The 24,888-nt window shown below is 22.7% G+C and overlaps 10 protein-coding genes across 10 annotated transcripts; 5 read left to right on the top strand and 5 right to left on the bottom strand. All coding sequences in view use genetic code 6, as the record gives it.

Moving 5' to 3' along the window:
• Positions 1-1,261: 1,261 nt before the first annotated feature.
• Positions 1,262-2,272, bottom strand: TTHERM_00497250 (Serine/Threonine kinase domain protein; the record flags this gene model as incomplete). The annotated part of the gene is made up of 1 exon (XM_001027914.1): positions 1,262-2,272. The coding sequence occupies one exon, from the start codon at positions 2,270-2,272 to the stop codon at positions 1,262-1,264; it is 1,011 nt and encodes a 336-aa protein (XP_001027914.1).
• Positions 2,273-3,894: 1,622 nt separating this feature from the next.
• Positions 3,895-5,067, top strand: TTHERM_00497240 (Cd27-binding protein (siva) protein; the record flags this gene model as incomplete). The annotated part of the gene is made up of 1 exon (XM_001027913.3): positions 3,895-5,067. Exon 1 carries the CDS (start codon positions 4,042-4,044, stop codon positions 5,065-5,067), a length of 1,026 nt encoding a protein of 341 aa, XP_001027913.2. The 5' UTR covers positions 3,895-4,041.
• Positions 5,068-5,635: 568 nt separating this feature from the next.
• TTHERM_00497230 (hypothetical protein) lies at positions 5,636-8,160 on the top strand (the record flags this gene model as incomplete). The annotated part of the gene is made up of 13 exons (XM_001027912.2): positions 5,636-5,720; positions 5,772-5,824; positions 5,873-5,962; positions 6,009-6,098; positions 6,165-6,254; positions 6,302-6,391; positions 6,444-6,533; positions 6,585-6,674; positions 6,851-6,940; positions 6,994-7,083; positions 7,134-7,223; positions 7,276-7,365; positions 7,428-8,160. Exons 1-13 carry the CDS (start codon positions 5,697-5,699, stop codon positions 8,158-8,160), a joined length of 1,710 nt encoding a protein of 569 aa, XP_001027912.2. The 5' UTR covers positions 5,636-5,696.
• A 430-nt stretch (positions 8,161-8,590) lies between these two features.
• On the bottom strand, positions 8,591-9,601 carry TTHERM_00497220 (diacylglycerol acyltransferase; the record flags this gene model as incomplete). Its single annotated transcript, XM_001027911.1, has 1 exon — positions 8,591-9,601. One exon carries the CDS (start codon positions 9,599-9,601, stop codon positions 8,591-8,593), a length of 1,011 nt encoding a protein of 336 aa, XP_001027911.1.
• Positions 9,602-10,549: 948 nt separating this feature from the next.
• TTHERM_00497210 (diacylglycerol acyltransferase) lies at positions 10,550-11,470 on the bottom strand (the record flags this gene model as incomplete). Its single annotated transcript, XM_001027910.1, has 1 exon — positions 10,550-11,470. One exon carries the CDS (start codon positions 11,468-11,470, stop codon positions 10,550-10,552), a length of 921 nt encoding a protein of 306 aa, XP_001027910.1.
• Positions 11,471-12,810: 1,340 nt separating this feature from the next.
• On the top strand, positions 12,811-13,896 carry TTHERM_00497200 (transmembrane protein, putative; the record flags this gene model as incomplete). Its single annotated transcript, XM_001027909.1, has 1 exon — positions 12,811-13,896. One exon carries the CDS (start codon positions 12,811-12,813, stop codon positions 13,894-13,896), a length of 1,086 nt encoding a protein of 361 aa, XP_001027909.1.
• Positions 13,897-14,978: 1,082 nt separating this feature from the next.
• TTHERM_000497199 (hypothetical protein) lies at positions 14,979-15,411 on the top strand (the record flags this gene model as incomplete). The annotated part of the gene is made up of 2 exons (XM_012801046.1): positions 14,979-15,147; positions 15,356-15,411. 2 exons carry the CDS (start codon positions 14,979-14,981, stop codon positions 15,409-15,411), a joined length of 225 nt encoding a protein of 74 aa, XP_012656500.1.
• A 1,085-nt stretch (positions 15,412-16,496) lies between these two features.
• On the top strand, positions 16,497-17,213 carry TTHERM_00497180 (hypothetical protein; the record flags this gene model as incomplete). The annotated part of the gene is made up of 1 exon (XM_001027907.1): positions 16,497-17,213. One exon carries the CDS (start codon positions 16,497-16,499, stop codon positions 17,211-17,213), a length of 717 nt encoding a protein of 238 aa, XP_001027907.1.
• Positions 17,214-18,050: 837 nt separating this feature from the next.
• TTHERM_00497170 (hypothetical protein) lies at positions 18,051-20,024 on the bottom strand (the record flags this gene model as incomplete). The annotated part of the gene is made up of 1 exon (XM_001027906.3): positions 18,051-20,024. One exon carries the CDS (start codon positions 20,022-20,024, stop codon positions 18,051-18,053), a length of 1,974 nt encoding a protein of 657 aa, XP_001027906.1.
• Positions 20,025-22,477: 2,453 nt separating this feature from the next.
• On the bottom strand, positions 22,478-24,888 carry TTHERM_00497150 (DEAD-box ATP-dependent RNA helicase; the record flags this gene model as incomplete). Its single annotated transcript, XM_001027904.1, has 7 exons — positions 22,478-22,537; positions 22,590-22,675; positions 22,737-22,842; positions 22,903-23,293; positions 23,381-23,898; positions 24,054-24,388; positions 24,456-24,888. The coding sequence occupies 7 exons, from the start codon at positions 24,886-24,888 to the stop codon at positions 22,478-22,480; spliced, it is 1,929 nt and encodes a 642-aa protein (XP_001027904.1).

Genomic DNA, 24,888 nt, shown 5'->3' with positions numbered 1-24,888 from the left:
GGATTTATTTTTAAAAATCATTCCATTACTGAATAGAAATTTTTATTATAAATGGGTAAATATTACTTTTATTAAAATGGTCTAAGCAACCATTAATTGTGAAAAATTCAAATTCCACTTCTAACCAATAAAAACTAAATTAAACCTTAAAATATCTTATAAATAATGATTAAATAACCCTTAGTTATAATCGTAATATTTAAAAAAGAAATTGAGTTATTCTATAAAATTATATATTGAATTTGGTTACAAGTTTTTCAATTTAAATAATCAGAGAACTTCAAAGTATATCTTTCTTATTGCTAAAATCACAAAATAGGTTAATTTAATTAAATAATATAGATGTGTTTATATTTTTTGGAAAATTAACCTATTTTTCTTATTTACTTAAGGTGAAGTAAATAATAAAAACAGAATTTTCAATAAAAATGAAATTTTTAGTTGGTAAAAGAAATTTAATTAAAGATATTGAGAGGAGACAATATTCTTTTTAAAGATATATAGATTACATTAATAAAAATTACATTTTTTTGTCATTTTCAATTATATAATTAAACTTAATGTATTACTAACTTTACAGTTTTAACATATGTTTTTTGGTGAAATGCTTGAAATCAACTTTTTTTTTTCTCTTCAGTAAAACTAAATTAAAAATCAAAATATTATTTTGAAATGAAAAATCAATTAGTTTTAGTTTGTTTAAATTTGGTTACTAAAATAGAGATGTTTTATTAAAAAATCATGTAATAAATAAATTGAGTATATTTATTTGTTAGGAAATATTATTTGGTTTATCGATTCTTTAATTTATACTTTGTAATTAAGATAATTTTTATTGTTTTCATGTTAATTTGTTAATTATTTAGAATAATTAAAATCTGATATGCTTTATTTCTATTTAATTATTTAGATATTGTCTTTGGGTATAAATTTTATAAGCTTATTTTAATTTTGTGAGTTAATCACTCTGTTTAATAAAATTACATATTTTTAGGTAATAACTATACAACTGGTCTTACTTTATCTTGATAATTTAAGTTTTATTTGAAATTTTAATTAGGTAAGGGTAATAAATTAGAAAAAATACTATAAGTATATATAAATATAAGTGTTTTTGTATAAATTTACATGTGAATAATTTAAATTAGTTAAAATTGAATATATTAATTTATTTATTTATTAATTTGAGTTATTTATTTACAGAAATTTGATATTAAATTTGTGGACTTAAGAATGTTTTTATTTGTTTTTTTATTTTCCATCAAAGGTTGAACCATTCATGAGATAAAACTTGTTTTATACAATATCTTTACTTTGGGTTTGGATGTAACATTCCCTCTAAAAGGTTTTTTAACTGTGGTACTTTTGAATGTTCAAATGATGATATGAAATCTAACATTCTTGAAATTTAAGGATCACTCCAAAATTTGGATGCTCCATCTTATTCATAGAATTTAGAGTAAAGTGAGTCATTGGAATCAGCCATGATTTCAAAAGGATTTTAATGGATCAAGGCGTTGAATAAAGCAATACCTAAAGCAAAAATATCAGTTTTTCTTTCATCAAAAGCCTTTATGTCATCAATTTATTTAGCTTTTAATTTTTTCATATTATTTATAATTTCAGGTGCTACATTCTTCTTTGATCTGTGAAGCCAGTTTTTAATCTGAACTATAGGATCTAATTCGTGTTTTTAGGCGAAGCCAAAATCTGAAATTTTAGGTTCAGAATTGAATAAGATAATATTTTCCAACTTGATGTCATTATGAGCTATTTTTTTTTCTTCATGAAGATATTGAATTGCAAAGGCAATTTTTTTAAAGCAATATTTAAGGTAGGACATTTCTAATACATTAGGATATACTTAACTAAGCATTTATAGTAAATCGCAATTACCCTTTTCAAGTAGAATACAGCAACCATTGATATTAGTGTCTACAATACTTGTATTTTAAATCAATTAATCATGTTTTAGTTCAATTATGTTTGGGTGATTTAATTTTCTAAGCATGTTATATTCATTTTGTAAATGAGCGCATTCACGAGAGTGACCTGAACATTGTTCACGGCCTTCTAACTTGTAAGAGTTTTATGAGTTGTGTTTGATAACCTTCAAAATTTATGATTATTTATTCTTGTTTGTGATTGAGAATATACAAGAATTACTTGACTCGCCTATTTATTCAAGCTTATAAGACGAAAAGTTAATACCATCATTAACTTAATTGGACTTAGAAGATAAGTGTTGGGAATAAAGGTTTTCAATAGACATTTTTGTATTTATTTATTTCTTTATTTGTTTATTTACTTTTTAATTTATCAAAGTAAAAAAATTCTTAGTTATTATTTGAAGTTAATTTTTATTAAAAGTTTTATATTTTTTTGTTTCTTTAATGTAATTAATTCTTTATATTTGTTAAGGCTGGTTTCCTTTTACTATTTATTTAGAATTTTTTCTTTTTATTTTATAATTCTGAAGATTTCTTTTCTAATTTTTTTTTCGCTAAATCAAAACTAATTTATTAATTTTTGAATGATATGATTGCTTTTGAGAGATTGAATAATTTTTTTGAGTAATATTCAATTCACAATAATATCTGCTTTTTTAGCTATTGCAAAAAGTTAGACCCTGATTTTTAAAATAATATCGTTGCGATTTTCACGCCCACGAAGCAGATTTAATAATTTTCATATAAGAATTTGTTGTCAAATATAATAGATGCACTAACGCTTAAATAGATAATTATAATAATATTATTTAACATTTTCTTTTTTATTTTCTAATACGTCTCAAAAAGTTTAATATTTTTATTAATTGATCAATAGCGACATAAATACTTTTAAATAAATTCTTTTTCTAATTTCCTTGGAGACTCTTTTTAAAACTTTACAAATTTATTAGCAATTTATGAGTCAATTTTAATAAAAGAAATAGATACAAAAAATAATTTATTATTCTCAAAAATTTAACATAGCAGTACACTTTGCTTTTAGCCTTTGTTAAACTTTAAATTTATCTAAATTTTTAAACAATTCCTAGTAAATAAGAAAATTTTTTATAGCTCTAATTAGATTTTTCTATCTCTCATTCTTATTTTAAATGTTTTTTTGAAATAGACACAAATTTATCTATCAACTAGTAAGTTTCATAAAATTAATGTAACAGTGCTAAAATTTATTTATAAAAATCTTTTTTGTCAATTCAAACACTATCACTTTAATCTCTAACATTATATTGAAATAATTTTTATTTGATGGTTTAGGGAAAAAGAAAATTTCGATTTTTTATATTTGAATTTTCACTTTTGAATTGGAATATTTAAAAAAATAATATGATCTCACTGTATGATTAATTCCTACTTAATTAGCAATTTAATCCTCTAGCGGATATTTATTCTCATGAAGAAATTTGAGCAAGTATATTTTTATCACAAAAAAGTGATTATAAAAAAATAAAATGGTAGACTTTGAAAATTTCATTGTAAAAAAATAAACTTTTTCGTTTATATTTAGAAAATAGATAATTGAGTGAGTAATTAAAAATGCGTTAATGAGATGTTTCTATTTTAATGATAATTATGTCCTAATTAATTGAATTATTAAAATATTTAATATCTTACTATAATTTCAATGAGTTTATGAAATAGTCGAATAGTCTTTGTATTAGATAAGTTTGATTGATTTTAATTAAACATTTTTTTTGTTATCTATAATATATATTTATTGATTCAAATCTATGCTAATAAAATCTTTCTTAATTTAATCGAAATTTCTATATTTTTTTAATTTAATTATGAATTTAGTTTCCTATTATTTTAAATTTTATTTCTACCTCTTTAAAAAAAAAAAAATCATTTTTATGCGCGATTAATTTCAATATTAAAAAAAATAATGGCGGGTATTCAAGCTTTTATTACAGCACAATATTAACAAAAATTTAAAAATATTAGCCAACAAATTTTTTTTTAGAATAAAAGAAATTTAAACAATTTAGAGAGATAGATATTAATTAATTCAAAACAGGTATCAGAAATCAAAGCAATGTTGAGAAAAAGTCCTTATATTTAGGAGAATTTTGAATAATTTTTTACAAAAGAGTGGGATAGAAGCAATTCATTGTTAAATAGTTAGGAATCAATAACATAAGCATTAAATTTTATGTAGAATTTGAGATTAGATCATTTTGAAAATTCTCCTGCTAAAGGCTGCTTGAAAGATATGATAGAAGATAATATAAGTGGAGATATATCAAGAAATTTTAATTAATCTTAGTAAATGAAATAGAGTACAGGTGCTATGATTGATATTTCTTCATAAATAAACAAATCAACAAGAATGGCTGAAAATATGAATAATACCTTCAATAATTAAAATAATAAAAGATCAATAAATTATTCTGCTTTTGATTAAACTTCATCTCTATTATTATAAGGTAATTATGATTTATTTGCCTAGAAAAAACCTTTCGTAGATAGTAACAATAATATAATGAAGTAAATCTTAGAAAATGACAGCCATACATGTTCTAGTCCTTAGTTTTGTTCATATTGCAAACTTCATTTTGATTAAGTACTTTTACTTAAAAGATAACAAGAGTCATCTAATTGTAAGGAAAACTCTAATTTTTAGAGTAAAAAATATGAGCAAAAGAATAAACTCGATTCATTTTTCATCAGAAAGCAGAAAAATCCACCATAAACTTCATAAGCCGTTCATTCATAGCAGTAAAACTTTAGTAATATGATGAATCAATCAGCCTCCAACTAGGTTTAGCAAACCTTATATAAATTTTCTACTAACAATTTAGGAAACAAAGAATTCAATTTAAATAATATTCCCGCTAATAATTTTACACTTAACAATAACTTTAGCATTTAACCTATTGAGTAAAACTCAGAAAAGTTATTTTAAAAATGCAACGAATGCAACAGGCTAGTATGTTTTAAATGCTGTAAGTAGTGTTCTAAGTGTGAAAGTATTGTATGTCCCCTTCCACTTTGCACAACAGTAATTTATGAGCAATACGAAGATGTAATTCTTTGTAGCAAATGCGTTAGCGCGTCTTGAAAGATTATGAAAATAAAAAATAAAAAGCGTTTACAATTATTAAGAAATATTACTTTCAAACAAACAATATAGAATAGTATTAATTATTTATTATAACAATAAAAACACCAAAAAATTATTAAACAAACAAGCAATCAAACAAACAAAAAATATATATATTAGTAGCATGAAAAAAAGCAAAACAAATTAAATTAATATGTAATTAATTAAAAATATCTACTTCATTTTATATTTATTATTTTAGTATAAAGATTAATTACCTGATTTATTCACTTTAAATTATGATTTTATCATAAGCTTTTAAATATGCTCAATAATTCACATAAATAAGTAAATACTTTTTTGTAAAAGAATAAAAGAAAATAAATAAATTGAATTTGTTTGTATGAAAAATTAAAAAATTAAAATTATTTGTAGACTTCTAATTTTGATCTATTATTACTTACATTTTTTATCAAAACATTAAACATATTTATTAACAACGCCTTTTAGACAAAAAAAATTCAAAATTTACCTATCTTATCACTATTGATTTCCATAGAAAAATAATACAATTATTTAATCTATTTTGTTTAAGAAAAGTTTACGAAAATAAATAAGTTTTATTAAAAAAAAGTCCATTAAAATTTATGAAAAGCCTATCTATGGAAGAGGTTACGTTTAAAATTTAACTTTTTATTCTTTTAAATTTATTTTTTTAATAGATAATTCTACTTAATAACTGTGATTCGATTAGTCATTTTGAAGCAAATTCTGAGTAGATAGTTATTAAAATCAAAAGTATTTTTAATTTAATTTAATTTAGTTACAGTTTTGATGGCAACGAGACAGCTTAATAAATAACTCTTTGCATTTAAAAATGTGTAAACATTAAGAGCATAAAATTAAATTTAAGGTAAATATACTGGATGATTTGGATAATAAAATTACCCTTATTCAAGCTTAACTAATATAGATATTGAGAACTATAGCTAACTCGGATAAAGGATATCATAACTAAATTTCCTCAACGCTTTAGAAATTTATCTATAGTACAATTAATTTTTCTATTTTAAATTTGAAATAATTTTTATAAAATTCTACTTTCTTATATGAAGTGGAAACAAAATTGGAGTGGAAAAAATGAAATCGTTGTTGTAATATATTTCGAAGTGCCAAAACCTATAAAACTTAAATCTATAGCTAAGGTAAGATTTTCTTTTTAAACCATTCTAAGTATTTTATTTAATAAAAGCCAAAACGACTTAAAAGATTTAGGCTGCTCTATTCTCGGAAGCTGTGTCTCTTCCTTATAATAGCTTAAATTCCTAACACTTGATATGTCGTATAAAATTATTTTCATAACTGTTCAACCTGAATTTAGTTTTAATTATTAGATATAATTTGATTTCAGAAGAAGGAATAAATAATTTTAGCAAGTAGATTAGCTTGTTAACGAACTTAGAAAGTTTAACCTTTTACATATAGTAATATTTTTAATTTAAATATAATCGAATATATCTTATAATTCAAAAAAGTAAAAATAAAATCGGTCCTAAAGGGTCTCAAAATATTGGAAATTTATTTCTAACCTTGAAAAAGCTAAGCTTTCTTTATTTAGATATCGGGTAAAATACTAATTAAATAAGAAAAAAAAAATATTTTTAAGAGAAGCTAACAAACATATTTCAAAATAAAATAAGATTTTTTCAAAATATTTAAATAAATTTAAATTGAAATGAAATCTACTAAATGTCTTAAAAATTTGTATACCAAATGTAAAGTAAATAAAATTTTAAATTAGATGGAATAAACTAGGAGATGATGGTGGATATAAAGTGTTATAACACCTATATGGTATAAATAATTTATCTAATTTATCTTTATATCTTAGGTAAAAAAATAAATAATAAATTAAATATTAAAATTAATTGAAAAATAAATTAGTAGTAATTCAATTACTTAAGAAGGCATTTCAAAAATTGGAGAAAAACTTTTTAAATGCTAAAATTTAACAAATTTATATTTTAACTTAGAGTAAATAAAAAATATTTTTACTATTTTAATTTAACTTAATTAAAATCAAGAATGAATTAAATTTCTGATTCTGGATTATTACAAATAACATCTTCCATAATAAAAATGAACTCTTTAATGCACCTTAATTTAAATTTTAGGTAAATTTTAAATTAAAAAAATCCTAATTACATATTTTAATTTTTTAATAAGAGATTGTGGCATAAAAGACTAAGGTTTAGGGCAGTTTGGAGTTGATATTTCAAAAATTTAGAGCTTGGTTAGCCTAAAATTATAATTTTCGTAAAATTTATTTTGCAAATAAAAAGATGAAAATGTAATGTTAAATAATAAATAAAAAAAAGATCAAATTAAATTAGTTTAAATGGAGCTGTTTTACTTAGCAAATATATTTCAAAAATAAAAAGACTTTTAAATTTGAAACTAAAAATGAAGTAATTTACTTTTCATAAAATTCTATTCTTAATTTTTTAATATTTAGTGCCTGCTAGTTAAACTAAGATTACTCAAAAATAGCATAAAGAATTTACAAAGGAAAATATTTAATTAATTTTAAGTTAAAATTGTGAAAAAAAAACTCATAAAATAATTAATTCTGTATGTGAGTAAATAAAAGTTTATTAAATTATTAGCAAATTTATAAGCTCATACTTTTAAATAATAATAAATTATAAACAAATAAATGAATAAAAGAATAAATTAAGAAATTTCTTCTAAATTTATTTTTTTTATAAATAAAATTTTATTTAAGAATAGTTTATCACAATTTAATTTTAATTATTTAAACTTAAATTAAATTAAATATATATTATCAAATTTAGTTTAAACTTTTTGTTTTAAATTATATTTCTCAAATTTTATAAACATTTATCATTTAATTATTATCTTTATTAAAATAAATAATTCTAATGCTAACAATTAAATATTATTTTTAAAAAAACCTCCTTCAAATTAATTTTATATCAAGTGTGCTCATTTGGTTTGACAAAAATTAAAATGTATTTAGAAATATTTATTTTAAAAATGTTGTCAAGTAGAATTTATTTATCTTTAAAAATTAGTTAGGCTTAAAAATGAAATATGTTATTTAATTTAATTTTTAATTGCTAATAGAATTTTATATGTATTAAATAAGATTTTAGTATTTCTTTTGAGTAAAATATAAACAAATTTTTATCATACTTTATGAGATAAAATTGATAAATATTAGATATTTTGGATTGAAGACTATGAGAATACGTCAGATGAGATAAAATGTATAGTTACGTATGCTTACATAAATAATATTATTCGTATTAGATTGGGATAATATATAGCAAATAGTTAGAGAAGAAAAGTGGGAAGTTTATTATTTTTGATCAATTAACTAAGAAAATATAATACATAAATAAATATATAATTTTTTGAAAATAAAATACTTAGATTTAACATAATAAATTATAGATGAATTTTTGGTTTGTTTTAAATTTTTATTGGATTTAATCTCTTATTTCAAATTTTATTTTTTTCAGTATATTATTAAGTCATGGTTGTCACCAAATTTAATCTTGTTTTCATTGAAGATTCTTTGAAGCTCTTCAATGTAAATAGTGTGATATTTATCAACGTCTTATGCAGTAGGCTCTGCGATCTATGGAAGCTTAATAGCTTTACCTACAACAGTGTTAACTTTAAGACGAGGCTCTGGAAGTAGACCTAATCTAGACCAGAAAATAAGACCAACAAGCTTAACTTTGTTCATAAGCAATCTGAATTCTTCAAATTTTTCAAAATACTCAAACATTTTATTTTCACCAAAGATGAAAACAGGATGCACGTTATATCCATAACGGAGAGCAAATTTAATAAAACCCTTACGATTTTTAATGAATACTTTGTCTTTTGTACTTGATGAGATAGTAGCTTCTTCAAATCCTCCAGGTACTATACTTAAATTTCTATTTGCTGACATTAACTTTTTAAGATTTTAAGCATCGACTGGTACTATTCCGCTAAATTTATGAAGCATTCCTAAAAGTGGCATGTATAAAAGTACTCTGCTAGCACAAATGTTTTATTTACCAAATCTACCTTTAAATTAATTTAAAGTCATTCCAAGAGTAACAACGTTATGGGGATGGATTCCTAGTAGAACTTTTTCTTTTGCAAGTTCTTCTTCGAAATGCAATCCAAATTCATCAAAGTAAAGATCCATATCTAAATAATTAAGTAATCTGCACCAAGCATCCCAGCGTTTAGCATAAATTTGAGCAATTATTTAAATAATGGAGAGAGTAATGCATAAAACATCACCTTAAACTGCTTTGAAATAAATATAACACATAATAAAAGGAGTAGTAAGATATGTCATCATAAAAGCTCCTCCGAAAATTGATCTCCATGGACGGATTTCTCTATCCTTAGGTGTTACTGTAATCAATTTTGCTTGATTTGGTTTAACTTATTCTGGTGATGAGCAAACACTTTAAGCTTCAACTTAGCTTGAAGTAATTGTTGTTTCTGAGGTATTGTTAGTCATGATTTTTTTTTTCCCAAAAATTTTGATTTTTATAATATTCTTTGAATAATATAATTACAATCTAGCTGGATTTTTAATAATGGTAAAATTTTTATTTAATATGCTGATTTATATTAAAAATAAATTAGCTGAAAGCTGGTAATCATCATTAGTAATAGAACTTTAAGACGTAATGCATCGTAATAATTTAAAGACGTAAAAAAAAAAAATTGTTGAATTCTATCAATGATAAATTTAATTTAATATAAATATAAACTAAATATCAATTAGTTCTATAAAAATATAAATTTTGATTAGTAATTTATTGATCATAAAAAATAACAATCAAATTATTCTTCTATTTTTGCTAGAAAAAATAAAAATCAAATAGTTCTAAATGTAAAAAAAAAGTAATCTTTAATATTTTTGTCTTTATTTTATATATAAAAATTTGTTAGAACCAACAATCACTTTTACTGAATTTAAAGTAATTCATTTTAGCAGAGCCAAATTTTTTATTTTCATACTTTATTTTAGTCTATCTAATTCTAAATAATTTAGCTAGTATTCTGATAAAAAACTTCTAAAAACATAAATCTTATTCAATAAATATTTTATATTATTGTTTATTTTTAAATTGAAATCAAATAAAAATTAAAAAAAATAAGGTATTTTTAAAAATAATAAAGATATTTTAAACTAATCAACCTTTTATTTTTAATTTTTTTAAATTTAATATAAGAATACTAATTTTCGATTATTAATTTAAGAATTTAGAATAGTTATTTTTAAAAAAATATTTGTAATTGAAAAATAAAATTTTTATTTAAGTTATCATTATTTCTTATGTTTGAAAAAAATTAATTGGAAGGAAGGAACATATCTTTTTAAAAATAAATAATTAAATTTAAACTTAAGCAAAAAACATTTAAAAATGATATATTTAACATTTAAAAATAAATTAATTTATCAATATAATTTTAATTCTTCTTTAACGTTATAAATTTTAGAATATTTTTCATATAAGGCTTATAGTTATTCAATGTATTAAGTATGATATTTTTCTACTATATCCTATGAAGGATTTTCCATCTGAGGTAGATCCATAGGTTTTCCTACAACAGTATGTATTTCGTGATTGAATTCAGGTAGCATTCCAAGTTTAGACCAGAAAATAACTCCAACTAATTTAAATTTGTTTAAAAATAGTCTAAAATTTTCAAACTTATCAAAGTAGTTGTATATTCTATTTTCATTAAATACAAAAGTAGGATAAACCTTGTAACCGTATCTTATTGCATATTTTATAAACCCTTTTCTTGATTTAATAAATATTCTATTTTCTTTTCTTGATGAAATAGTAGCTTCTTCAAATCCACCTGGTAATAAAGCAATATTATTTCCTTTTTTCATTATTTGCTAAAGGCTCTCAGGGTTTACAGAAACCATTCCTCCTAATTTATGTAGAAGACCCATAATTGGAGCTATAGTTACCATACGCGATCCGCACACGACAGCATTTTTTCCAAAGTGATCTCTATGATTATTTAAGAACATGCCTAAACTAAAAATACCATGAGGATGGACAGCAAAAAGAGATTTCTCTTAATTAATAGGTCCATCAACTGTTTCGAAAGTGAAGCCATCAAAATACAATTCTAAGTCAAGGTACCTTAATAAACTGAGATATGTTTAGCTTCTTTTTGCAAAGATTTAAGCAATAATTTGCAACACAGAAAGAATTCTGCATGCTAAGCTTCCCTAATAAGCATAATAGTAAACAATTAACATTAAAAAAGGTCCAAGTCCATATAATAGCAAGATACTTGATCCTATTAAAGTTCTAAAAGGTCTCTTTGGTAAATCCTTTAACTTTGAAAATTCTGTCATTTATAAATTTTTAATAAAAATTTGATTTGAAATATTTATTATAAATTAATTATCAAGGTTTATCTTTTTTTTCAAAATTTAAAGATAACTTGAACAAAAATTCGAGCAATGTAAGTTAAATAAAAATCATTATTAATAAGGCAATCCGAATTAATTTTTACAAAATAATTTTATTTAAAATAAACAAAAAGGTAGATTTTATAAGTAATTTCTAGTAAAGTATAAAAGACAATAAAAAATGGAGTCATTTTATGAAAAAGGTAAAATTTGTTTACTTCTCCATTAAATTTAATTGTCTAAATATTTTTTCTTACTTTTTTTAGAAAATTTTAATGAATAATAATTATCAAAAAAAAATTAGTAAGTAAGTAAGTAAGATATAGATTTAAGTCTTTTATTTTTAATTGAAGTCAAAATTAAAATTAATCAATATAAATTTAGAGGATTACATTTAATAGAAAGTTAGTAAGAATATTCTACATTGCTTATCTATGATTTAATTTAAATAATACGTAAAAAAAAATTTAATTCCTAATGGGATACTTGAAAATATTATACTTAATAAAATTATCACAAATTTAAAATATTCAAGCAAGATACTGATAACAGGATTATTTAATAAATTTCGTGTAAAATAATTTAGATATAAGAATTATTATAATTTAATTAATAAATTCTAATTCAATAAAAAAATCAAATTTCAATTTTTAGCTAAAAGAAATAGTTTGTTCATTCATTTTGTAAACCGAATAATAAGCAATGTAAAAGATAATTCCATCAAAATATTTAAAAAAAACTAAAAATACATGCTATTATATTAAGTTTATTGTGTTTTTTAATTCAATTTGCTATTTGTTTTAGATTTTGAATAAAAATGCGATCAAAATTATTGTTGTAATAACATTTTTATTTACAAAAAAATATGTATATTGAAGTATTTAGTTTTAAAGGTAAGGTCAGAGCTAAATATCATTTTTTTTAAGCGTGAGAAGCGTATTAACTAAATTAAAAAATTTAAGTGACTTATTATTACTAATGTTGCATAAGGAAAGGAATGACGATAGATTTCGTTTATTAAAATAAAGCAAAAGTATAGTATCCGTCAACTTTTATCATTATTTTCAACTTTTTTGAGTCAATTTAAATGCATATAATATTAAGCTGCATATCAATTGTTTATTTATTTAAGGTAAGCCGCACACAAGATAAATTTTTAACACAGCATTTGAAAATAAAAAAATTAATATTATTTACTAAAAGTAAAGAATTAATAAAAGTATATAAAATAGGGAGATATTGATTGAGTTTCAAAAGACTAAAAAGTTTTTTTTGAAAAATAGATGGCTCTATAAATATTTGAAAATCTATTTGATTTTTTCTTAAACATTCTATACAATATATTTGATCGCCTCGGAGGTCCTAAATTGGTCTCTGTGTGCACATTTATGATTAGAAAAGCATTTACATTCTTTTGCTGCTTCTTGTTGGCAATCTAAATATTTTTGGTTGCTTACTATTTCTTGATTCCTAACATGCAATAGGAATTAACTTTGCATTTTCAAAAAGATCTCCATGATCACTATCTAGGCTTCTATTTTAATTAGGATCACAAGTTTAGAATATGCTAAAATCTCAATGAATAGTAAACTCTTAGCAAAGTCAAAAGACTAGAAAATGTCAATAGCGAATTGAAAACCCCAAATAGTAACGAAAAAACTTCTGGTAATGATACTAAAAACTAAGAAAACACTAGCTAAAAGTAGGTACATGAAGTTAATAATTAAGATAAAGAGTAGGAATCTGCAAAAACAAGCTCTTTCTCAGTGATCGACTCAGATTTGAAGACAGTTTGTAACATTCACCTTCATAATCAGCGTTAAGAAATTTACTTCGAACGTGAATCCTACTAAATGAACCTACGTTTAGTTTTGTTCGATCTTTAAAATAAAGGATTTAGCCAAGGAGTAGTCCCTATTGAAATAATTATTTTAGATAGAAATGGAGATAGCCTTGAAATGAAAAGAACAGTTCATTTCAACTAAAACTAGAAAAAAAGGAATATTTTAGAACGTATATTTTCAAGTCTAGGTACAAAGTTGCTTAGAATTTTAGATATATAATTAGATGATAATCAGTATGAAATAGATCAAATCTTATTTGAGAAGCTACCTAATAGCTTAATTGATTTGCAAGCTATAATTATAAAAGTATAAGATGTAGGTATATTTATATAGTCTTCTTCACTAGTAATAAATCCTATTTTGAAAGGAATAAGATACTATCTCTATTACTGGTTCTATTCAACCAGTATAATTATGATTTTAGCTCTTTCTACTTATCTCTTTCTCTTTTACTACATCTACTACTGCATTAAACCATGCATAATTGATGCCTGTACAAAAAGAAGAAAACTTCACTATGATTGAAATTCATTAATTGAAAAATATAAAATTGAGATTAAATAATAATTGAAAATTATTTTAATAAAGTTTATGTTTCTAATTAATTGATCTAGTTCTTTTAATATATTTATTAATTATTGTTTGAATTTTGTATATTATTATTACATTATTATTCTTATTATTTTCTTTTGAAATTATCTTAATACGTGATTTTATTAATTTCTTTTACTTTTTTCTTTGTTTATTTTTAAAATAAATATTTTAATTTTAAAAATAAAAATTAGTAGAAACAGTTTAATTCTTTATTTTTAAATAAATATTAAAAAAATAATATATAACTTATTTTTATTTTTAAAAGCAAACTAGACTTTCTTTAATTTAAATAGCAAAATAAAATTTACTTAACTTTAAAAAATATATTCGATTAATTGCTGGTTTGTGTAAGTAGAAATTTTTTTAATTAAATTTTTTAAATATGTTTGAAATTTCTATTTTTTAAATTCGTTTAATAGTAAAGAAAATTTGAGAATACATTCTCCAGATTTCTATGAAAGCGAAATAAGTAGAAGTAGTTATCTTAGATTGCATATTCTTAAAATGATACACTCTAATTGATTTGAATCTATCATAAACTTCTCTTTCAAAATTTTTATATCTATATACTTTCTATGAGTGTAATAGTTTATTTTATTTTTATAAAAATTAGAAGACTAATTAATGATTAAAAATTTAAGATTTTAGAAAAAATAAATATAATAAAAATATTTAAAGCTATCAACAAATTATAAATTTTAAAATAAATTTTTCATGACTAAATAAAATTTAATTTAACATAAAATAATTATTTTAATTTTTCAACAACATCCTGAAGCAGTGCCCCAGTATGCAATTAAGTCTAAAGCTACAATAGCACTTTCCCTAACAATTCTACTTTCATCGTTAACAAACTGTTTTAAGAATTCAGAATCATCAGAAACAGAAGAGTATGCTGACAATGCTTCATGTCTGACAATTTCATTTTCTTCTTAGTCTAAAGCTGTAATTTTAAGTTGGGGCACAGAGGCTAAAGCTAATTCACCTAACTATCCTAGTACAAAGCAGACTTCATGTCTGAAGAGATTATTTGTTTTATCCCAGAATTATTTTTGGAGGAATTTTGCAAGTAACAAAATACTTGCTTCATCAGCTCTGTCTCTCAACAAATAAAGGGCTCTATATTTTGTGAATAAGCTAGTAGTAGCAGAAAATACAATATTTTCTATTTTTTCATTCAAGGTAAACTTTTACTTTTCATCTTGAGTATTTAGATTTAAAATTTAATCCAAGTCTTACTCTTAGAAAGGAGCAGCTGGTTCTCTAGTATTGCTATATTTTAAGGCATATTTTTCTTTTAATTATTTGTAAGTCTGAACTTTCTCAACTGCAATTTAGCAAGTTCCAGCAACTTCCTTTACATCACTTAAAGAGTACTTTTAAAATATAGGAAGTAACTCATCATCATCAGAAGCAAAGTTACTCAAGCCTTCTCCAGCTTCATGACGTACAACAGGGTATTCATTTAAATCTTCTAAGCATTAAATTAAGAAAGGTTTAATTACAAAGCGATATTCTTCAGACATCTAGCCAAGTGCATAAGTTACTTCATGCTTGAGTAAATCAGAATTATCTAAATTGTTAAAATTATCAATCAAACATTAAACAGATTCTTTAGTTCCAATTGATTTAAGCTCGAAAATGGCTCTATATTTTTCTCCACACTATGAATAAGGATTTTACAGAATTTTAACAAATATGTCGCAAATGCTCTCTTCAGCTTATACGCTCATTTATGCTCTGCTAATTAGATCTTAAATACTACTTTACTTTAGAGTTAATATTTTTAATAATTTAATTATTATTAAAAATTGAGTTTCTATGATACAGATTTTAAATGCACACTAACCAAAGATTTAATTTGAGATGGTTCAAAAGCTAAATTTATAATATAAAATTTAAATAAATATTTTAGATATAAATAAATTTATTTAGTAATAGATTTGTTTCGAAAATATAACTTCAAAAATATAGAAACATAGAGTCTTTCTCATCATATTTTATACATAATATTGACACAAATATTTTTTAGTTTTTTGTATTTAGTTTGTTATTTCTTTGAAAAAAAAATTGTATAAATCATCAGATAAAATTAATTCTTTTTACTTTTTCTATTCATTTCTGATGTATTACTTAAGTTTTAATAATTTTAAGAAGAAAATAAACAAATAAATAAATTAAATTCTTGATTCAGTAATATAGAGCACCTTGAAAGAATAAACAAAAACAAATTTTATTACTTCTTGATGTTGCATTTAGAAATATATTGAAAATACAAATAAAATGGAAAACCATTTAATAATAAAGTAGAAATAAAAGTAAGAATAAATAAAAGTTAAATTATTTTATTTTCTTTTTTAATTGATGCTAATGAAATGACCAATTTTTTCATTTTTATAAAATAGGAGTTAAAATTAAATAGTTAAAGCTAATAAGTAGCACTTTTGTTTTGACTGAAAAGATATTAAAATTTTATTAGGATTTTATCAATTAATTTAAATCATAGAAGCATCAAGTGTAGAAGAAAAAAAATGGACGTAGAAAATAAAAGAAGACCTATTACTAAATACAAGTAAAAAATAAAAGAAAAAATGATGATGATTAAGAAAAGAAAGTAGAAAATTTCTTAAAAATCTAAAAAACCTCAAGTGGATTTGAATTAATCTACTATGAACCAAGAAAAAATGAATCCTTCTGAAAAGTAAAAAAATAGACTTTTAAGCAGATTTGATACTTTTAAAGATAAGGAAGATAAGTAAAAATATGCTATAGAGCTTTAATAACTTATAGAAAGCAACAACAAAGATTTAATTATGAAGGTTACTGAAGAAGTTGAGAGAAGTTAGTTAAATGAACTTGTAGAAGAAGCTATTGATTAATTTGTTTTTGGAGCTGCTAACAGAAAAGGTACATCTAACCGTACTTTCTCAGGAATTTTCTTAGATATTGTTAAAAATCACATAGAAGAAGAAGATCCTATGAAAGTCAAAGCTATTTTCTAAAAGAGTGCAAAACAATAAAAAAAAATCATGAAAGAAAAAGAGAAATCTAAAGTAAAAACAAGTCAATCTAACATATCTGTAAATGCAAACGCAAAAAACAGAAATATGTTTGCTGATTTATCAGACTCAAACTAATCAGATTCTGATGATGAAGAAGATAATAAAAAAACTAAGAATGAAAACAAGATGGAACAAGATAGTGACAGCGAATTTGAATCTTGTGATGACGAAGAAATGAATGAATGATCGAGGAGTTAAAACATAATTTAAATGTAAAAAGTGCTAATAAGGATATATTCTATTTGCTTGTTTGAAAATTGGAATAGATTTACATAATATTATTTTTGTTTTTGTATACAAATTATAAATTTTCAATTAAAAAATTAAAATAAAATTAGATTCCAATTTATTTTGGTCAATAGAAAAATCATTAAAGGATAAGTAATGTAAACATTTTTAAATATTATTATGTTTACATTCAGCAGCAAGCTGCTGGCATCATTCTAATAAACTTTTACAGTAATTTTTTGTGTTTAAAAAAAAAGAATTTTTCTAGAAAGAAATATATTTCAAAAAATATCTTAAAATTTTTGATAAAAATTTAGCATTTACTTATTTACTTACTTATTTATTTATTAAATACAATTACATATTAATATTAAATTTTAAAAGTTTAAAAAAAATTAAAAAACATATTTTATTTTATTGAAATTGTTTAATTTTATATATTAATATTAATCATAAAAAATATTTTAAAATTAAAAAGCAAATTTAATTTGAAATAAAGAATTAAATAGTTAAAATTGTTTTAAAAATTTTAATACTTTTATTTATAATAGGAAATATACATTTTTTAAAGAAAAAAGTACGAATTTGTAATTTAATAAAAGAATTTTATATTGAAAAGAAATTATTTAAAAAGGACTTTTATCACAAATTAACTAATTTATTTATTTGAATTGGTAAACCATTTGATTTGATGATTACCAAAAAAAGATAAAGAATGGTGAGTTTGTTTGATTGTAATTAATTTTTTGCAGTTTTAAAAGTAATAAATAAAGGAAAAATTTTTTAATTAGTAATTCATTTTTAATTTGTTTGTTATTAATTGGTATTATTGTTATTGTTATTATTATTGCTAACTTGGCTTTTACCATTTCCATTGTATTCGTTAGCAATATTTACAATTATTTCTTCTAAAATGATTTTTTATGAACACAAGTTATTCATTAAATTGTTTACAAGACTTCTTTAATCGTATACAAACTAAAACCTCATTTATAGGGTTAATTTTATTGGGTTTGAGTTCAGTTTTTATTTTATAGATTTATTTGTAAATTTTAAATTTAAATATTAAATATCTTGATCCATGTAATCTTTGAGGTCAATCACTTGACTGCTTAATTTAATCTCTTCGCTTTGCTTTGAGTCTAACATTTTTTCGCTTGAGTTAAATTTGGGATCGTCGTTTTGAGTTTGGTTATCTTACTATATTGCAGTTGTCAAATTTTTTTAGTTGTTATTGGAGGAACCAGAAGAGGAAGAGGATGCTGATGATATTCCTTGTTTATCGTCTCCGTATCCTACGTGGTTTTTAGAGCTATCTGATAATTAAGTTTGTTCTTTTGATGACTAAACTGACAAATTTTATTTTTTGCTTTTCTACTTTAATTGAGGACTATTTTCTTCGCTTTCTTTTCTTGAAGGGCTTTCCTTTTTAATAGGGGTGTAGTAAACAGTGATTCTAAATTTAGTATATGATTAGTTAGATAAATGGATTTCACTCATGAATTCAAATATTTCATTTATGTTTATATCTGCCAAATTGCAGTTTTCTGAAGATGGAGCAGATTAGATAAGGTTTTATGTAAAAAAGCTTTGCTTTTGTTTCTTGCCTCCCTCCTCAAACAGTACCTCTAACTAAATTCTGTAAGAAGAAACTCTAACTTTACTTTCTTATGAAATTTTATGCATTTCTACAATTAAAATAGGCTATTCTAGTCTTTCTGAGATTCTTCCGAATATTTCAGAGACTTCATAATTAGGAAGAGCATTCTGTAAATCATTGATGGAGATTTAAGATAAAATATTTGAGTCACCAAAAAAAATTTAAGAGTTATTTGTAAAGACATTACTACTGAAGAAATTATTATCTTTAGTTTATTCTTCATATATAGTTTATAGGTGCTTTTCATTTGTTTCTAAAAGGCTAAAATGATCACTTTCTTTATTCTGATTATGCATATTATTTGATTGGTTGCTACATGCTCTTTCTGCTTCGCTATCAATTTCATATAATAGCACACTACTGCAGCTGTTTGTATCTTTAATAATAATTTTTTCATGTTCTTCAACTTAATAATCTTAGTGATGATCTTGTGCTGCCTTCAATGCAGACATACGTTACTATTATAGATGCTCGCTGGCTTCCTGAGGATTAAATTTAGGGATTATTTGATTATAATTGTTAGTTGATTGAGTACTTTGGTTATTATCAATGTTTTCATTATTTTCTGTTTCAAGAGACTCTTCTTATACCTAATTTGTTTAGCTTATTGTTTTCGCAAGAGTGAGCCTCTTAACTTGTTATCCAAGAATGCTTCCATTTCCATTCGGGTTCGTATTTTAAGGGAAGGTTAAATTTCTAAGTGAATCATCAAAACTCAAAGAGTAAGCTTCACTCTCAAGGTAACCTTTTTCACTCTCTTCATAAACTTAATCATACAACTAAAACTTCTCTTATATAGTCTGTAAATACTAAATGTACTATTGAAGAGATGCTATCAATCTTTAAATGTGCTAAAATGAAAGCTCGTTACTCTTTTTTTTGCTCACATGAGACAGTTTGAGTATTTTTTTTTATATTTTATTGTAGAAAAACATAGAGTAAAAGTACTTTTTTTCATTGTTTATATTTTCAAAGTTATCATTTGTAAAGCGATAAGCTACTTATTTAGAAGGTGCTTAATCTATCAACTTGCTAGCTGAACTCATACGATTCATGTTCTTTGAAGCAGCTCTTGGTTCTTATTCTTCTCTAAAGCATAATTACCCCATTTTATGATTAAATTTAAATCTTAGTCTGATGTTGAATGTTACCCTGTTTAAACTTTTTTCTATTTAAATTATTTAAATCAATCTAAGCGATATTTATTATATAATTTAGTATAGTAGCTAATAATTATGCTGGTTTCTGGAGCTAAAGAAAAACTATCTTAAAAATCCTTATGAAAATATTGATCAATAATTTTAGTGGCTTGTAAGTTTAAATAACTTAGCAATGAATGTATGTATGTATGTTTATTTGTTTGTTTGCTTGTATGCTATAGATTATATAATGAAAAAGATTTTTAGTTTTATTTAGTTTATTTTGTTTGATATTTAAGAATATTTGTTGTTGCGAATTATTTATTTTTACAATTAATCAACTGTTTTTTGTTTAATTGGGAAATTAAATAATAGGTAAATCTTAGAGAAAGAGCTTATATGCATAATCATAAATTTTTCATATATAATAAAAACTTTGGTTGTCTAAGATCCTCTTATCAGGATAGATAACATAATAAAGCAGAATATGCAAAGAAACTAATTACTTATTTAATTTATAAGCTATTAAATTCTAATCGCTTATTGAGGAGCTCAGCTACCTTTTTCGGTCAAAAAGTACAATACATTATTCAAATTATAAAAGAAATGTTCGATTAACAATCAAATTTTAATTATAAAAGATTAAAAAAATAACCTAATTATCTTTAATTCTTTGGTATGAAAAAATTGTAATACGAAACTTTATAATTATAAACTGATTGAAAATTTCCTCTAAATTACATCATAATTTAGAAAAAGATTTTTGAATTTTTCTTATCATAAAAAATAGATAAATAAATTGATTTTTCTAGATTATTTTGTTAGCCCTGGTTAGCTTATGCTTCATATTGTCAGTTTGTGATAGTAAATTAGCATAAATGATACAAATTTAAGAGGATACAAATTATTTAAATGTAAGGCAAGAGATTTTATTCGTTATCTATCTATCTAATATTCTGATCTAGTTTAAAATAAGTCTAGAGTAAAGATATTTAATTAAGAGAATTTTTTATTGTCGCGTAATTATTTAAAATTTTTAACTTTCTATTATTTTTATAATAAATATTTGTATCTAAATTTTATAATTTTTGTTAAAAATATTCAAAAACAGTAATTTCATATCTAACTAAGATTAATCAACTTTACTTTTTAGCTAGCCAATTTCAAGATCCCTCTCCATTTATTTTCATTAGAATATCAAGCTAAGAATTTATTTTAATTTTATAAGATTTCAACAATAAACACCTTTTTAATAAAAAAACAAAAATCAAAGTATTTGTAGGCAGCTTAACTTTTAAAATTTTGCTTTAGTTTGTGGTTCCCTCTCCACTTACTATTTAATTAAAAATTTCAATTTTACTTAATATTTATTCGAGAGAAATTTAGAAAATTAAAATTGCGATATAGATTATCTCTAGAAATAGGGTAGTGTCAAAAAGAATAGCAATTCTAATAATAATTATTTTTTAAATTTAAATATTTCTAAGTAAGAAAAATTAATTATTAGCAATATTTTCTAAAGCAGTACCTAAAATTAATTTATTTTGATTGCTTTTATTGATAATAACTTGGAAGAAATTTAGAGTAATATTGTGATTAATACAAGAAAGTGAAGCACTTGTAAAAGAATAGTAAATAAAATATAAGCTTTTATAATTTTAGTGCATAGATAAATGATAAGAAATAAAATTTTATTATTACTAATTGATAAAAAATACAAAAAAAATATATTAAGGATATAAGAGAAATTAAGAAAATAATAAGTCACTAAATACTTGAAATATTTGTTATTAATTACTAAAATTACTCTAAAAGAGCATAGAGATAGACAGATATTATAAATTGAGGAGAGTAAATAAGCAATTCTAAAAAGAAAAGTAAATCAAGAGTAATTCATGTTGTAAATCAATTATTATAAATAAAAAGCTAAATTTTTTGTAAAAATTATAGGATAAATTAATTTTTAACATTATAACATAGATTACTCAAATAAATTAAAATTATCTTCAAAAATAATTTACATTTATTTAAGCATTTTGCTTATTAGTCAATACATGCTATTATTCTGAAAATGCATAATTTGATTTTGGACAATTTTTAAAAATAAATATTGCAAATTAAAATAGTTAATAAATAAATAAAATATGTTAATTATAAATAAGGAATTAATTCTTTTAGAAAAAACTAAATAGCATTTTAGGTTATAAGAGAAAAAATACTGAATACTTTATAAAGACAAATGTACTTTAAATACAACTCAAATAAAATTATTATTTTTATTAAATTATCATATTTATTTTGAGTTTTTAGAGAGTATTGATTGATTATAAATATATCTAATTTTATTTTCAATAGCCTTAGTGAAGAGGCAACTTTTTATTATTTTTTAATTATTATTTTTATACATTTTTTATATTTTATGTTCAACGGCTAAATTGTCTGCCATCACCTTATTTCTTTTGTAATAACTTTTTATCTCTCATCTATTTTATAAATTAGAAATTAATTAAATTTTTTTATTAATCATATTTTTACTTAAAAACCACTTTTCTTGCCTGTCTTAGAGTCACTTATTTATTTAACTTTATTTTTTCTTTAGGTCTTGCTGCTTACTTTAACATCTAAATTATTTTTATAATATTCATTTTAATTACTTTTATACCTTTTTTTTATAATAATTACTTAAATTAACTCTAGGAGGGATCTTAAAACCAAAGGAGCGTCCAATCTTTTATAAGTCAAGATTAGCAACATCGAATATGTCCTTTAAACTGTGAGCAGAGTAAGACTTTATTAAAAAAATAAATTTTATATTCATTTTTAAAATAAATAAATTTTAAATTATTACATGTAAGTAAGATCTAAATGCTTCAAATGCACATCTATTCAAGAAATAATTTCTTTCAACCAACTTATCAAATTAATCTTGGATATTGGCAAGTTTGTTTTCAGGGAATTCGTATTCATTCAAATTTACTTTAGCAGCCTTTAAGTACTTTAAGTAATCCTTTTCTTCAGGAAGCAAGAAAAGCAAAGCCTTACCAGTTGTGTTAGCACCTCTACAAGTACGACCTACTCTGTGAATATATTCCTTAGTATCATCAGGAGGATCGTATTAAACAATCCAATCAACGTTAGGAATATCCAAACCTCTAGCTGCAACATCAGTGCACAATAATACACCAGAAGTAGCATTTGAGAATTCGTAGAATGTATTTAATCTCTTTTGTTACTTTTATCTATTAAAAAAACAAATTTAGTTTTATAATTTACTAGTAAATAAATTTAAATGACACAACTAGTCTATTAATATGCAAAATAATTACTTTCCATGAATGTCCAAGACGGGAATATCAACATAATTTAAAAGATCAGAGTGGAACTTAACTGAATTGCAAGAACTGAAGAAAACCATAACTTTCTTCTTCTTTTGCTTTTATAAGAAAGTAAATAGTAATCTAAATTTCTTGTCTGCATCTATGATAACGTAACCTTGTTCTAATCCTTCAACTGTGGAAGTTTCAGCAACATCATCAACACCAATATATATAGGCTATTTGAGAGATAGTCTAGCTAAATCATCAATCTTTTTGTTTTAGGTAGCAGAGAATAAAACAGTCTATCTGTCAATAGGAAGAAGCTTCAAAATTTCTGTTAATTCTTCTTAGAAACCAATTCTTAAAATAGCATCAGCTTCATCAATAATTAATCCCAATAAGTTGTGATAAGCAAATCCTGCAGTATTTTATAAGTGATCAAGTAATCTACCAGGAGTAGCAATGATCATATTTACACCAGTTTTCAATTTAATAGCTTCGGCCTTTCTGTTTGCACCACCAATAAGCTAAAATTATTAATTAAAAAAATATTATTTAATCTGCTATTTTAAACTTAGCTAAAATGAATTTATTTTAAACAAACACCCTAAAAAAGTTATGCTATATATAATCTAAGAAAAAGAAGCTATTTTGAATAAGTAAAAGTGTTTATAATTTTTACCAAACCGAGGGTTTTGCTGTGGAAGAACATAAGTTATTTAGCGACATCATAAATTTAAGTAGCCAATTCTCTAGTAGGAGTAATAACTATAATACCAGTTCCCATAGATTGAACAAAGTTGGTTTTGTAAAGCATTTCAATTGCAGGAATTAAGAAAGCTAAAGTTTTACCACTACCAGTCTTAGCAGCTCCTAAAACATCTCTGCCCTTAAGTAAATGAGGAATAGTTCTTGATTAAATGTGAGTCATGTTTGTGAATTTCATTTGCTTTAAAGCATCCTTAGTAGGCTTGCAAACTTCTAAATCGTCAAACAAATCATTTGAGAAGAATCCAGCTAAAATATTGACAAATAAAAATTTTAGGGTTTCATTTACAATAAAATAAAATAATGTTATATGTACCTCTAGAAGTAGGAGCATCTTATTATTCAGTGGCTTTAGATTCATCAGACAAATATTTATTCATGTTGGAAGAAGTAATTTTTACATTATCTTTTTCATCATCAAATACAATATTTGGTTATTAATCATCTTGAACTTCTTCTTCAATTTGATCTTCATCTTCTTCTTCTTGTTCTTATTCTTCTTCATCGTCATCTTCAGCCTAAGCTTGCTTCTTAGCCTTTTTCAAATCCTTTTTATTCTTTTTATCTTTCTTTATCTTTTTACCCTACTTTTCTACTTTTTTATTCTATATTTATTCATCTTCATCTTATTCGTTTTCAATTTCATCTTCAACTTCCTCATCAACAGCATCTTCTTAATGCTTGCTCTTTTATTTGAGCTTCTCTTTCTTAAGCTCTTTCTTCATTTTTTTGAATTCCTTTCCTCCCAT

This window comes from Tetrahymena thermophila (assembly GCF_000189635.1).
Source record: "Tetrahymena thermophila SB210 genomic scaffold scf_8253815, whole genome shotgun sequence".
In the NCBI taxonomy this organism is placed as follows: domain Eukaryota; phylum Ciliophora; class Oligohymenophorea; order Hymenostomatida; family Tetrahymenidae; genus Tetrahymena; species Tetrahymena thermophila.
This window is presented reverse-complemented; position numbering and strand designations above follow the sequence as displayed.